At 37.1% G+C, this 15,125-nt stretch overlaps 1 protein-coding gene across 12 annotated transcripts in view; it reads right to left on the reverse strand.

Moving 5' to 3' along the window:
* HNRNPC (heterogeneous nuclear ribonucleoprotein C) overlaps window positions 1-15,125 on the reverse strand; it is a 52,338-nt gene that overhangs the window by 24,019 nt on the left and 13,194 nt on the right. For 10 of the 12 annotated variants that reach the window (XM_070378316.1, XM_070378319.1, XM_070378311.1 and 7 more), the window contains 3 exons: window positions 3,490-3,767; window positions 1,162-1,276; window positions 318-365 (listed from right to left, as the gene is read on the reverse strand). In XM_070378316.1, the coding sequence (XP_070234417.1) occupies window positions 318-365; window positions 1,162-1,276; window positions 3,490-3,730 (404 nt within the window). In that variant the 5' untranslated portion in view covers window positions 3,731-3,767. The remainder of the gene's footprint in view (window positions 1-317; window positions 366-1,161; window positions 1,277-3,489; window positions 3,768-15,125) is intronic. The other 2 variants (XM_070378321.1, XM_070378320.1) reach the window with 1 other exon arrangement.

Below are 15,125 nucleotides of genomic sequence, written 5' to 3' on the forward strand. Positions count from 1 at the left end.
TGAAAGACCTGGGTTAGACCCTGGATGAGGAAGATCCCCTGGAGAAGGGAATGGCAACCCATTCCAGTCAATATTCTTGACTGGAGAATTCCATGGACAGAGGAGCCTGGATGGCTACAGTCCATGGGGCTACTAAGAGTCAAACACGACTGAACAACACACTTTTTTTTCATTATGTTCTGACAGAAAAGAGGGGGCTTTATTTGAAAACATGTTTGTTATTCATTACTACAAAATAGAACATTACCACAAAATAGAAAAATAAATGATTCTCACTAGACAGCCTCTAATTGGAAGAGAAAACATCTTAAACATACCTGTCATAATAATCCCGTTGAAAGTCATAGTCCAAGTCAAAAGATGAGCTGAAAAACAAATACCAAAGAGGATTAATTTGGAGCTGTTGACAACAGCAGATGGGAACAAAAAAAAAAAAAACCCCACCCTACCAACCCAACAAATAGATCAACAAGATTAGCACGGACTAATGCCCAATCATTAAGCAACAGATCACTAAATTCCAACCACTTTAGGCCACTGGACATACAGTGGCCAAACTACAAATTTAGCCATAAGATTGCTAAAATGACAACACATAAGAGCTAAAATAAAAATATGGAAAAACACAATAGTAAATTAAACATTCTTATGTCATCCTCTTTCCCTTTCTTACTCCCTCCCCAGCTTCTCAGAAGCTAAGTAACTCCTTTTGAAGGAATTTAATTTATACTAGTAGGGCTTCCCTGGTGGCTCAGATACTAAGCAATCTGCTGGCAATGCAGGAGACCTGGGTTTGATCCCTGGGTCAGGAAGATTCCCTGGAGAAGGCAATGGCAACACACTCCACTATTCTTGTCTGGGAAATCCCACTGGACAGAGAAGCCCGACAGGCTACAGTCCATGGGGTCACGAGAGAGTCAGACACAACTGAGCAACTAACACTTTAAATAACAAACTACTCTTTAATAGTAAAAAATCTCAGGAATTCCAACAACTTTCTGGGAAATGGGGTAAAATGAAGCCTATTAACACAAAATTAATAAAGCAGTCCTTTCACATACATAAAACATACTACAGTTAACCCTCCCCACATCCAGAAAACAGATAGAGAAGATGCCCACTGATGGACACAATGCAGTTATAAATAATAAAGTTCCGGACCTGAGTAGAGGGGACGGAGAAGGGTGTTCTGGTACTGACCCGTACATCTCCGCTGCAGATCGTTTCACACCTGCTTTTCCTCGGTTCACTTTTGGCTCTGCAGCCAGATTAATATCTGGGGGAGGAAAAAAAAAAACTTTATTGACAACTCTGTTGGGAGGGAGGTGTCTCAAACTGCACCTTTCTAGAGTGTACATGGCCATATAATTAACAAAAGTCAAATGATGTATCTCATCTTTCCTTGTTATATAAAATATGCTCAAGATTTTTTTTACAAGGTTAGGACTTAATCCTCCATTTCTTTGTCCTCTGTTCTGTAACAACAAAACAGAAATGCAAAACACATGAAGTACCTTTAATACCTTTTACCCTCGACTTGAACACCTCAATGAGAAACTGGGGATTTTTATTCTCCTTACAAATAGGATAAACTGAAAAGTTGCATTAAAAAATAAACACTGTACAGTGAACTGCTTATAAGTAAACAGTTATAAAAGTAAATCTTCATATGCATGCACACACTCCAAGGCAAAGAATCGAAAGAAAACAATTCTAGTTTCCTTATACAACATAATTTTTAAAACATCTACGCCAAACTGCCCAGTCACTCACCATGCCACCCACTACCTATCAAAGAATTCATGTTCCCCCAAATATTTTAACAGATGAGATAATTTCTCAAAAAACAATTAAATAAAAGCTAGCCAGCTCTCCAAAACTCAGTTCATCAAGTGACCACTGGAAAAAGATTTTTAAGTACATTGTCTTATCTGCTAAACACCATTACATTTATGAATAATCTTCAGAGTTCTTAGTTCACTAAACTCATTTCTAATTTTTAGTGATTAATGTTTGTAACAACCCTACTTTTACAGTTTTGACTCTGGAATCGTAAGATTTTATAAAACTAAAGGTAGGCTTTTTTTTAAAGCAGTTTAAAAAATGTAGTAACAAGGTTAACTACATTGTGTATCCAACTGATTTTACAACCTCATAGAATTATTTCATGATATTCTATAGTACAGTTGACACTTGAACAACGTGGGAGTTAGGGCCCTGACCCTCTGTATAGTGGAAAATCTGCATATAAATTTACAGTTGGCCCTTCATTATCTGTGGTTTTGCACTGGGATTCTACCAATGCTCTTGTAGTAATGTTAATACACATTAAAAAAAAAAAAAATCCATGTAGATGTGAATCCATGCAGTTCAAACATGTATTATTCCATCAAGGGAAAACTGTATTAAGTCAATATCCAAAATCAAGTAATTTTGATAAAAACAGAGACATGATTGCTTGAGGCTGTGGCACAATGTGCACATAAAAATCTGACGTTTTGTTTTCTTAAAAACCTAAGTGTCCCCTATTCTGCCCACTGAAACTAACAAGATGCAATTAAAATTCAATAAACACTCCTAGTATACAGGGAGTGGGTTTCCAAATAACTCCCATTAAAAGGAGCCAACACTCTTATAAGATACACAGATGACCCAGAATATCCTGTGGTGCAGTAAGCAAGAAGAAATGTAGTATCACAAGAGTAAGGTCTCAAGGACACAGGAACCAACTTAAAGGTGATCTATCCACTGGCCAAAGATGAGATATCTCGAGTTTCAAACAACAATTTGCAAAGGACTGAAACATATGTAATGAGATCTCAAGTTTAGAATATAAATTGTCTGAATAGAGCTCAGATCTCATTTCTCAAAAATTTCAACATGCTAGATCAGAGGCGAACCCTACTGGGGAACTAAAATAAGACAACCTTTTATTATCAATCACCTCAATTAATCCTCTCATGTTATCTAAATTCTCTTGACAACCACATAGTAGTATTACCTTCAGGAATAGATAATAAACCGAGGTAGCGCATGCACGCACACACACATTTTAACAAAGAAAAGCTATGTAGGCTGCCCAACACATAGTTATAAGGCCCTAACATATATCTGACTCTAGAGCACATGACTAAGCTCTGTTGTCTTCACCCAGTCGACTGTGTTCAAAATGACATAGACATTTTAGGCAGCAAAAGTACCTTATGAAGTATTGTTCCTCTCTCTCCTACTTTACTCAAGACTGCCAACTAAGGGTTATCCAGTTTCTACTACACCAAATGGTAAGATTTTATAGGTCTAAAATTCTCTTTAGACCTATAAACCTGATTTTTAATTTTTATTAGGCTGATGTCAGACATAACACGCAGAACACCTCTCTGACTAACAGCTTTTATGGAGAGGGAGAGAAAGAGAAAGAAAACATGAACAGAAAAACTTCCAGATCTGAATTACATAATCAATGAAAAATTAATTCAACACAGATCTTACCTAAAACCTGGCCAGCAATCATTCTGCCATCCTCTCCTGCCACAGCAGCCCGGGCATTTCTCTCATTAACATACTGAACGAAGGCAAAGCCCTTATGAACAGAGCAACCCACGATTTTGCCGTATTTTGAGAAGATTGCCTCCACGTCAGATTTCTTGACCACAAGGGTATTGAGATTCCCAATGAATACACGAGAGTTCATGGAGCGAGGATCCGTCTTGTTGGTAACATTGCTGGCCATTGTCTTTGATGATATGGTGCCTCACAAAGCTGAAAAACTGAGAGGGGAAAAAAATGCATTCAGGTGAAAAGATAATAAGAACAAAATAATCCTTGGTAAAAACCTGTTCTACTCTTATTTTGAACCATTCTACCTACAGTTATCAGTCAACTTAAACAATATGGATCTCACAGCATCAAGTTTATTAGTATTCAGAGACTTGAGCCCATGAATATATATCCTTATAGAAATTCAACCTCCTCTTCTGTAATATATTCCTGCTAGACTATCACTTCAAGGGGGGAAAATTCCTCTTCACATAATACACACAATCCTCTTGGAAATTATTAATCCCAAGTGACTTCACTATTTAAAATTCCTCAAGCAAATCAGAACCTAATCTCTCTACCATAAATTTCTGTTTTTCACTGTCCCAGTCATGCTAATCGAACCATCCCTTGCCATCTATCAATAACTCCACCTTTTTGCATGTTGCTTTTATTGAGTCTCACTCATTGCCACATAAAGAACTCCAGTTTCTGCCCACAAACTATTCTTTAGCTAGATGAATGTGGACAAGTGACACTCTGCCCTTCAAGTTTAATTAACTTTATTATATGAAGGCAATAAATAGAACCAACTCATTCACTCTGGAAATAACCTATTTCCAGGTACTTTGATTGATTTATAGCATCCAACAGATACTTAAATATCAACATCATTTTTACAGAACGTTATGATTCTTTATGTAAAAACAGTACAAAATATAGCTAGGACATTTAATAATGCTGGATGGTGATGATGATAAAACTAGAAGGTAGAACACTGCCTTAATCAAAAAAGAACCAGAAGCAGTTAAGGAAGAAAACACAACTTTGCTCAGACCATTTCAAAACAAAAATTATTTTTATATATGTTACAGAGGCATAGTCTGTAATCATGTGGAGATTCACGAAATCATTTTAGGTCTTTTAAAGTGCAAGATGTTTTGATATTCTTTAACTTTTCTATCAGTTTTTCATCTTCTGCTCCTTCCCACTCCAACCACCAAAGTTAAACAGGGCTTAAGATGGGATCTACCCTAGATTTAGAATAACATTCTTAAGGTTGTTTCCCATTTAACCCCTTGAAAGGTACTGAATAGTAGTGTCTGCTGCTGCTGCTGCTGCTAAATCACTTCAGTCGTGTCCGACTCTGTGAGACCCCATAGACAGCAGCCCACCAGGCTCCCCCGTCCCTGGGATTCTCCAGGCAAGAACACTGGAGTGGGCTGCCATTTCCTTCTCCAATGCATGAAAGTGAAAAGTGAAAGTGAAGTCGCTCAGTCGCGTTGACTCTTTGCGACCCTGTGGACTCAGCCTACCAGGCTCCTCCGCCCATGGGATTTTCCAGGCAAGAGTACTGGAGTGGGGTGCCATAACTTTCCAATCCTCAAGAAGAAAATGACAAACTAGTTCTTGTGGATTATGTAAAGGTCTTATATACATGTAAAAAAAAAAAGATGGTATAACATTTACACATGACCACTACCATTCTGGCCCATCAAATATCTTGTCTTTTCACACACATACTGAGTCTAAAACTTTAAAGCTCCTAGCCTTCTGAAATTCAGGAAACAGCCTGCCTTTATTGGAGTTTCTAAATTGTATCTTTACAATTTTTTTTGACACTAAGCAGTAAAAATTAACCTAACAGTGGCTACTCAGAACCACTAACAGCCTTTCAACTTAAGCAGGAACACCAAAAAGCCTTACAACTCCAAGAGGAATCAAAACAGAAACCTACTAAGAGGCCTGCTGCTGCTGCTGCTAAATTGCTTCAGTTGTGTCCGACTCTGTGTGACCCAGTAGACAGCAGCCCACCAGGCTCCCCCGTCCCTGGGATTTTCCAGGCAAGAACACTGGAGTGGGGTGCCATTTCCTTCTCCAACGCATGACAGTGAAAAGTGAAAGTGAAGTCGCTCAGTCGTGTCCAACTCTTCGTGACCCCATGGCAGCCTACCAGGCTCCTCCGTCCATGGGATTTTCTAGGCAAGAGTACTAGAGTGGGGTGCCATTGCCTTCTCTAAGAGGCCTAACTGGTTTCAAATAATAACACTTCTGCGTGGCTCTTAAGGTTTGCTATTATTTTAAGTGGAGACATAAGCCAGTTTTCAGCAAATTTTTTCACAAAAAATATATACACACACACACACATATATATATATACACACAAGTGATAAATCCAGGTAAAAGCTCCCTGAGTTTCTTCTTTAGTATTTATTTATTTGTGGCAGGCAGGATCTTGGATCTCTGCCCCAGCATATAGGATCTCTAGTTGTGGTCTGCAAAATCTTAGTTGCAGCATGTGGGGTCATTTCCAGTTCCCCGACCAGGGAACAAACTCAGGCTCCTGTACTGGAAAGCAGATTCTCAACCACAGGACCACCAGGTAAATCCCTCTCCTTGAGTTTAATAAGAAGAAATTAACTGTGAGTAAAGCAAAAACCTATGAAGAGCATACAGAATACAACTTTGTGTCAATGCATCCCAAACAAAACTCCATAATGCACAGTGGTAAGGGCAAGTCAGAAGCTAACATGCATGTTATATATCACTGTGGGAGAAGCAGAAGAAGTAACTAGGCACCTAGAAGAGCCAGAAAACTGAAGAACATCAAAATATCCAGGTAGTATGTACTGGAAAGGAAAAGAACAAATGTTAGGAAAAGCAGTTTCAACAGGGAGGGTCTTGCCTGAGACAACAGTGGGTGAGTACAAGGTACTGCAGTAAAACTGTCCATAGGTGCTAACGCAGCTCAAGTCTCTACAGAATCTCAATACTCAGAAGCCCCATGTGCATTCCTTTCTCAATCCCTTCCCTCCTCCTCCTAAAACTACTAACTTCACAGTAAAATCACTTTCTTCCTTTTAAAATAATTCTACTACCTAATGTGTAGCCCTGGGTAGTAATACTCTTACCCACTGATACAGATTTGATGTCTTTTAATGCTCTTTTTAGATAAGTTCCCCTTTAACATTTATCTGTTGAAGAATCTTGAGCATTTGTCCTGCAGTTTTTTAAAATTTCATATCTTTAGCATAATTCCACATATTTCGTATTTTCAGAAATTGGAAGCTGTGACCAAAGGTTTGATCAGACTCACGTGTGACACTTCTGCAAGGTTATATTCAAGTAGTAGTATCTTTTTGTAATGTTATTCATGCTAAAAATTCTACCAGATCTCTCTAGGGATTATGGTAACTCAAGCTTATCCTTAATATTATTATTTAGAAACAGCTTGAAAATAGTTTTATCAGTTCCTGCAACTTTAGTAACAGTTTGCCTGTGTCCTTTGTATCTGTCAGTTTCACTGGGTGTAAAATCACTGAATCACATTTTCTTTCCTTAAATATACTCCATTTACTTCTGGACTGCCACAGAATCATTCCAAACTATAAACCTTGCTGGCAAAGTTCTATTTTCTCAACCTGAGTAGATGCTACAGGGCTTTTGCTTTATAATAATTCATTAAGCTGGGTTTTTTTTGTTTTAAAGACAAATAGAAACGAAACAGATCTAAATAAGTGTATTTGAGGGTGCCTCATGGGTCACAGAAGTTTACATTTTGGAGTCACCCTTATCGGACAAGTCAATTTCTCCTAACTTTTTAAAGATTGTAAGTAAATAAAAGCACATAGAATAAAAAACACACCATAATCAATTTCTTTCCTAAAATTAGTTTCAAAGATTAAAACCAAATAGGGAAGTATTTCTGGAATGACTGACTCTTTGGTTACTCTGTGAACTGTTTCAACTCAGTAGCAGACATCAAGTGGTTTCCAGAAAAGCAGAATCCCATCACAGTATAAACGGAAAAAGATTGAGTATTTCCCTAGAGGTTACAGGGTGGTAGAATTCAAACCTCTACTTAATGGATGCATACACGTGTGTGTGCTTGCTATCTTTTCACCCCAGGTTATTTTCACAATTTTTTATCATCAAAGAATTACTAAGATTGGTGAGTAAAAGTTAAAACCAAGAATACTGAGTTACTTGATTACACCAAAGGATGTATGTGTCCATTTGATTACGTTTTATGTTGAAGCAGTAAAAGCAATGAGTGGCTCTATGAAGGGTAAGAACTGCTCAAGATTCATGGATACAGAAATGTGTTTCTATCACCAATTCTACCACATCACTCATATCCTATACCAAAACTCATGAAATCTACATCACGTAGATTTGGAATGGAGTTGGAACACAAGCTGACCTGTCAATTTTATTTATTTTCAACTGTTCATCTTGAAGTTTGAGTTACGGTGTGCAACTCCCATATGCCTAATATGCTATTTCCTTTCTCTGAAGTAGTTTAAAGACAAAGTGTCACTAGATGGCAGCAATGAGTTGACAAATTTTTTAAATGATAGCCATCTTCTTGAATCCAAAGACTTCCTATCTCACACTGTCTTTCACAATTTCTTATCAAGAGTTTCTCAGTACCTCTTAGATACTATAAATTTCTCTGCCTACTTAGAGCAACATCACCTGATCTGAACTGCTTTCCTTTAACACACTTAAGCTCCTATTTTGCCCCTTTAAGTCCCTTTCACACTACTTTCCTGTTATTCTTCCCCACCCCTATCATATTCTCTGCTTCCTATGTGTCTTCACTGCATTCATCAACTATTTCCCTCTGGCCTCCTTCAGCAGGCAACAATAAACTGCCCATGTCTGTAGAAAGTTGTCCAGTGTACAGGTGGCCCTCCCTATCTGCAGATTCTGCATCTGTAGATCTAAACAATCATGGATCAAAAAATATTATGGGGGAAAATTTATTAAGTTCCAAAACCCCAAACTTGAATTTGCTACACACCATTTATATAACATTTACACTATATTTACTTTTTTTTTTTTAAACTCAGGTATGTTTTATTTTCAGAACATTTTCAACAGTAGAATATATGAACTGGCACAGAGCAGGTACTGCTTTGTTTACGCAAGCAGCCAGCCAGCCACTGTCTTTAAATGAATTAACTGTAATGTACAATACCCCACTAAGCACTGTGTTTGGTGCTTCTGACACATACTGATTTTCCTTTTTTTGGAATATAGTTGCTTTACACTGCTGTGTAGCAAAGTGAATCATCCATAACGTGTACAAAGAGCCCCTTTTCTGGATTTCCTTCCCATTTAGGTCACCACAGAGCACCAAGTAGGGTTTCTTGTGCTACACAGGAAGTTCTCATTAGTTATCTATTTTATACATAGTAGTGTATATATGTTAATCCCAATCTACCAGTTCACATCCCCTTCCCTATAGTATCCATGTTTGTTCTGTGTCTCTATTTCCTCTTTGAAGATAAGACCATTTATACTATTCTTCTACGTTCCACATATATGCATTAACATACAAATTTACTTTTTTTAAATTGTATTTTCTTTACAACTATACTACATTAAGGTATTATTAATATAATTATAATATTATATTTGGTAGTATAAGTAATCTAGAAACAAAGTATATGAGAGGATGTGTATAGATTATATGCAAATACACAAATGGTGTATATAAAATATACCATTTTATACAAGGGACTTGAGCATCCCAGAATCTGGTTATCTGCCAGGGTCCTAGAATCAATCTTCCTAGGATACCAAGGGACTGTAATTTGCTCATTCCCAAAGCTAATTATTTATCAAACCACAGACACAGTCCCAAGGTAAAGACTATCATGTAAAGACTATTAACATGAAAAAATAGCACATGGTGGTACTTTCAGGCCACAAGAACACCAAATTGACCATTTTAAGATAAACTACATGGAACTGAATCACTTCATTGTACACCTGAAACTAATACAACACTGTCAATCAACTATACTTCCAGAACCAATTATAAAAATATTAAAACTGAAAAACAAAAACAGATTAAAAGTAAAAATGGTACCCCACAGCCATCTAAACAAACGGAGACCAGTCTCACTCTACAGGCCAGAAGTATCATAATTGTCAAAACAGTAAGACAAAATGGTCCCCCCAAAAGTTATGAGCAACGAAAAGGGGGAATAAAATAATAAACTGTTAACATGAAGAAGTGTTTTAAGAAAAGTATATTGAAAAAGACTCAGACCACAACCTGTTAAATCAGTGACGATTATACCAATATAAGAACTGATTCAGACAACTGTCAATATATGGCAAAAGCACTGGGTGAAGAGACTGTTGAGAGTACAATAGGATTTACATGGATTCCAAGTATGACTGACTGTTAACTATAAAAGGAAAAAAAAAGTACCTCTACTACTATAGAAATGAGTCACCACTTATATGAAGTGATCTAACATATGCTTCCTGATTTGACGAAATAAACGTATGTCACCTAAGCAATATTCTTAGTAAAATATTTGGCTTGAATCAATACAACAGGGAAACAATCAGATTTCAAGTCTGTGGGGACATTATACAACACAACTTGTTAGGACTCCTCAAGAGTAGGAAGATTAAGAAAGCAACACCATGGGAAAGAGATCTTTTCTGTGAAAACAAGAGAAATTTAATGCAGATAGTGTAAGAGATAATACTGAATCAATGTTTGCCTTGTTGCAGTTCCCATCTCAAGTATCACGCCTGTAACTTTAATATCATTCAGGAAGGGGAAAGACACAGATCAAACACGGTACATTTAGACAGTTGTTACCAGAACAAGAACAGGAAGGCTGAGACAAGAATGGCTTATTTTACAGAAGTACACATTATCTGTTCAAGGTTTTTCTTTTTTTTAAAGAACCTATCACAGCAAATGGAAAAGAAATACATACCACAACACACTCTTGAGCAAGTTCCCCCCAAAACAGTTTTTTCTGTCAGATATGCAGAATGATCATCCAGTGGGGTAGAGGAGGAAACTGGCACTAACACTGCTGTAACTAAGTAAAACTAGTATATGTTTCTGTAAGCTCGTTTGAAAATCCTTTGTAAAGCTACTCCAGCAAAAACTAATTTTTTAAAAAGCTCTTAAAAAAAAAAAAATCTTAATTAAAGCTAAGTGCTAAGCAATAGGGAGGTCAATAAATTTGTACTAATTAAGCAACTGATGACGTTAAATAAATTCCTATTTTGGAATCTAAAGAGAAACAAAAGATGTTTTGTAAATTCCTGGACAAAGTAAAAAAAGATTAGCTTTTTAACAAAAACATGTTGTAGACAGTTCACATACTGGTAAAGATGTTAAAAGAATATAAAACATATATAGAGGTTAGATATATCTATAGCTAATGAGACAAGAAAATGGATCAAAACATTAAAATATTGATAATAGTTATCTCTTGAGTGCTGATGCTGTTAAGTAAATATTTTCTCTCTCTGCATGTTTCCAAGTTTTAATAAGTATTTCATGATAATAAAAGAGGACTGTTCCTGTAAAAGTATAGTGCAACAGACCTCAATGACAAAAAAAAACTAAATCACATAGATCGATGTCCCCAAATTCTTCTGAGGATGATTAATCATCAAACTTCTTGAATTGCCACTTAAGTCAAGGAATTCACAACCTGAAAAAGATACTCAATTCTAAAACTTAACAGGCTCTGAACCACATTCTAGATGCTACCCAGATGCTATCATGTCTGTTATCTTTAGCACTGTCAGTATCTGCAGAATTCATTGTTAAGTGCAAGGCTCTGTGTTTCATATACTATTTAATCCTCTTCTATCTAATTCTTAGTCCTTGGTTCCAACCTGAAGAAAATTTCAAACTTTGTTGTGTGAAGTATTAACAATCTCTCCCAATTCTCCAGATTTTTTCAACATACTATAAGCGGGCTCATCCATCATTTTAAAGTTTAGTAAGATTAACACACTAAAGCTATACTATGTTAAGTCTTTGATTGTGTGAAAGTCAAAGTTGCTCAGTCCTGTCCAACTCTGCGACCCCATGGACTGTAGCCCATCAGGCTCCTCTGTCGATGAAATTCTCCAGGCCAGTATACTGGAGTGGGTAGCTGTTTCCTCTCCAGGGGATCTTCCCAACCCAGGCCTTCCGCACTGCAGGCGGACTCTTTACCATCTGAGCCACCAGGGAAACCCAAGAATACTGGAGTGGGTGAGTAGCTTATCCCTTCTCCAGGGGATCTTCCCGACCCAGGCATTTAACTGTGATCTCCTGCATTGCAGGCAGATTCTTTACCAGCTGAGCTACTGTGTGGATCACAACCAACTGGAAAATTCTTAAAGAGATGGGAATATCTGACCTGTCTCCTGAGAAAGCTGTATGTAGGTCAAGAAGCAGCAGTTAGAAGTGGGCATGAACAACAAACTCATTCAAATTGGGAAAGGAGTATGTCAAGGCTGTATGCTGTCACTCTGATTATTTAACTTCCATGCAGAGTACCTTATGAGAAACGCTGAACATCACAAGCTGGAATCAAGATTGCCAGGAGAATTATCAACTTCAGATATGCAGATGATACTACCTTAGTGGCAGAAAGTGAAGAGGAACTAAAGAGTCTCTTGATGAGGGTGAAAGAAGAGAGTGAAAAAGCTGGCTTAAAACTCAATATTCAAAAAGGGAAGATCATGGCATCTGGTCCCATCACTTCAAGGCAAACAGAAGAGGAAAAAGTGGAAACTGTGACAGATTTTACTTTCTTGGGCTCCAAAATCACTGTGGATGGTAACTGCAGCCACAAAATTAAAAAGACGCTTGCACCTTGGAAGAAAGGCTATGACAAACCTAGACAGCATATTAAAAAGCAGAGACATCATTTTGCTGACAAAAGTCCATATAATCAAAGCTATGGTTTTTTCAGTAGTCATGTTTGGATGTGACAGCTGGACCATAAAGGCAGCTGAGCACTGAAAAATTGATGCTTTTGAACTGTGGTGTTGGAGAAGACTCTTGAGAGTCCCTTGGACTGCAAGGAGATCCAACCAGTCCATCCTAAAGGAAATCAACCCTGAATATTCATTGGAAGGACTGACACTGAAGACCCACTCCTCTGTCTACCTGATAAGAAGAGCTGACTCACTGGAAAAGACTGTAATGGTGGAAAGATTAAAGCCAGGAAAACAGGTAACAGAGGATGAGATGGCTGGATGGCATCACCTACTCAATGTACGTGAGTTTGAGCAAACTGTGGGAGAGAGTGAAGGACAGGGAAGCCTGGTGTGCTGCGGTCCATGGGGTTGCAAAGAGTCAGAAATGACTTAGCGACTGAACAACAAAGATTAACACAATTTTCTTTCAAAAGTTTTTTTTATGCTGTATTTTAGTTTTGAAATGATAATTAATAAGATTAATCTCAACTGAAAAACCTTTCTGCGAATGTTCTGTATACTGAAAAGCTCTAACCAGGTTTACTTCTAAGAGCCAAGTTAATAACTATGAAAGTTTAGACTACCCTATTTCAAAAAATATTTCAACTGAAAAGGTATATACAAAGATACCTATCCCCACCGTCACGCCATGCCCATTGTGACTGAACTACATTTAAAGGAGTAACTAACTTTGACGTGAGAACTTCCTGAATAGAAAATACGAAAAAAAGAGACATCCCCATACTAAAATATACCCTCATTAAAAAGCAAAAAACTGATGAATGTGTGCAATATGTATTTGTCCACAACAATTTAAGCTAATACTGTATATTAAAAAATAAAGACATTCCAATTTCAAACTTAACCACATAAGTGGTGTGGACTTCCCTCTGGAAAGCCAATCCTTTCAAACACCAGATTCTTCCATCATAAAATGAGTATCGTTGAAAGCACTTTTCTCATAGGATAGGTATGAGGTGTAAGTGAAGAAACAGAAAACACTGAACATGGTGCCTGGCACACAGCAAGTGTAGCCACTGCAGCTGCTCTTACTACTACATCATTTTCTATTATTGGTACATACCAATAAAAAATGGGACATAGACACAAGGACACAAAAGGTGATTAAAAATTAAACCAAACACTATACCTACCAAACAAATAGAAATATTTTAAATTGAAATTTTCACACGTTATTTCTGACAGTATGAACAAGTAACGGTATATTCAGAAGTGGACTATTTTATCAAAGCCTTAAAATTGTACATGTTCTTAAAAAAAAAAAAAAAAAAACAAACCTCATGCATGTTCTGTGACTCAATAATCTTACCTCTGAGAACTTATCTGAAGGAATCAAGGATGTGGACATACTACAGTGAAAAATTGGAAAATAAACACATAATATGAAACTAACTGGAAACAAGCAGCAACTTAAAAAAAATAACTAATTGGGAATTCTGTCAGTCCAGCAGTTAAGAATCCATACTTCCACTGGAGGGGGCACAAGCTCATACCTGGCTGGGGAAATAAGACCCTGCAAGCTGCATGGCACAGCCAAAAATATATATAATAAAAAAAAAAAAAAAACTTGATACCAAGAGATTTTCAAGATGTTAAGCATACACAATATATAAATTATCTAGAAGACAACATACTAAAGTGTTAAGACATCTCAGGATGTGGTAAGATCATGAGGTTTTAGAATACTCTTTTCTCCAAATTTTTCTTTAATACTGTAACAGTTCTTAATTTTTTCGTTCTGTAAAGATAGCTTCATGCTACCCTGGAATTTAATGATTATATGGCTTGGTGTAGTCATCAATGCTTTTCTATAAATTTCTTAACAGAAGTTAGAAAAGTTGAGTGCTTCCCCTCCTTAATGAAATTCAGATCTATGTAAAATCAAGGAAATGGGCATCTTTAGGACAACAAAACTTTCACTAGATGTTGCATTCTGTAATTTGGTGTTTCTCATTCTATGTCTGTTGGCAGTCCCAACACACAGAGATATTGGGTATAATTCCCTGTGTACACATGCTTAGTCGCTTCAGTCACGTCCAACTCATGCGACAGTATGCAATGCAGCCTGCCAGGCTCCTCTGTCCATGGGATTCTCCAGGCAAAAATAGTTAAATGTGCTGCTATGCCCTCCTCCAGGCAATCTTCCTGACCCAGGGATTGAAACCCCGTCTCTTACATCTAACCTGCATTGGCAGGCAGGTTCTTCACCAACAATGCCACTTGTATTTACTAAACAGTTAAATCCTTGCTTATCTATTTTATGTTTAGTAGTTTCTATCAGTTAATTCCATACTCCTAATGCGTCCTCCTCACCCATCATTAAATGTTAAGTCACCTCTATTCTATGAGTGTTACATCACACTTTAGGGGGTAGGGGAAAAAAATACAGCATTAAAAAACCCACCATATTCTTAACTAAAACAACTTCTATACCGGAAAACTCCCCATCAACAACTGTTTCCTCAGAATATTTTAAACCATTTGAAAAAAAGCTCCTGAATCTATAAGCATTAGGAGTATGTAAGAGAATGCTTTTCACAGCAAAAGAATTAAGAATTACTTCACTAAGGCCAATAAATCTTGACTGTTTTCAGCAAAAC

The sequence above is a fragment of the Bos mutus genome, chromosome 10 (assembly GCF_027580195.1).
Source record: "Bos mutus isolate GX-2022 chromosome 10, NWIPB_WYAK_1.1, whole genome shotgun sequence".
Lineage (NCBI taxonomy): Eukaryota > Metazoa > Chordata > Mammalia > Artiodactyla > Bovidae > Bos > Bos mutus.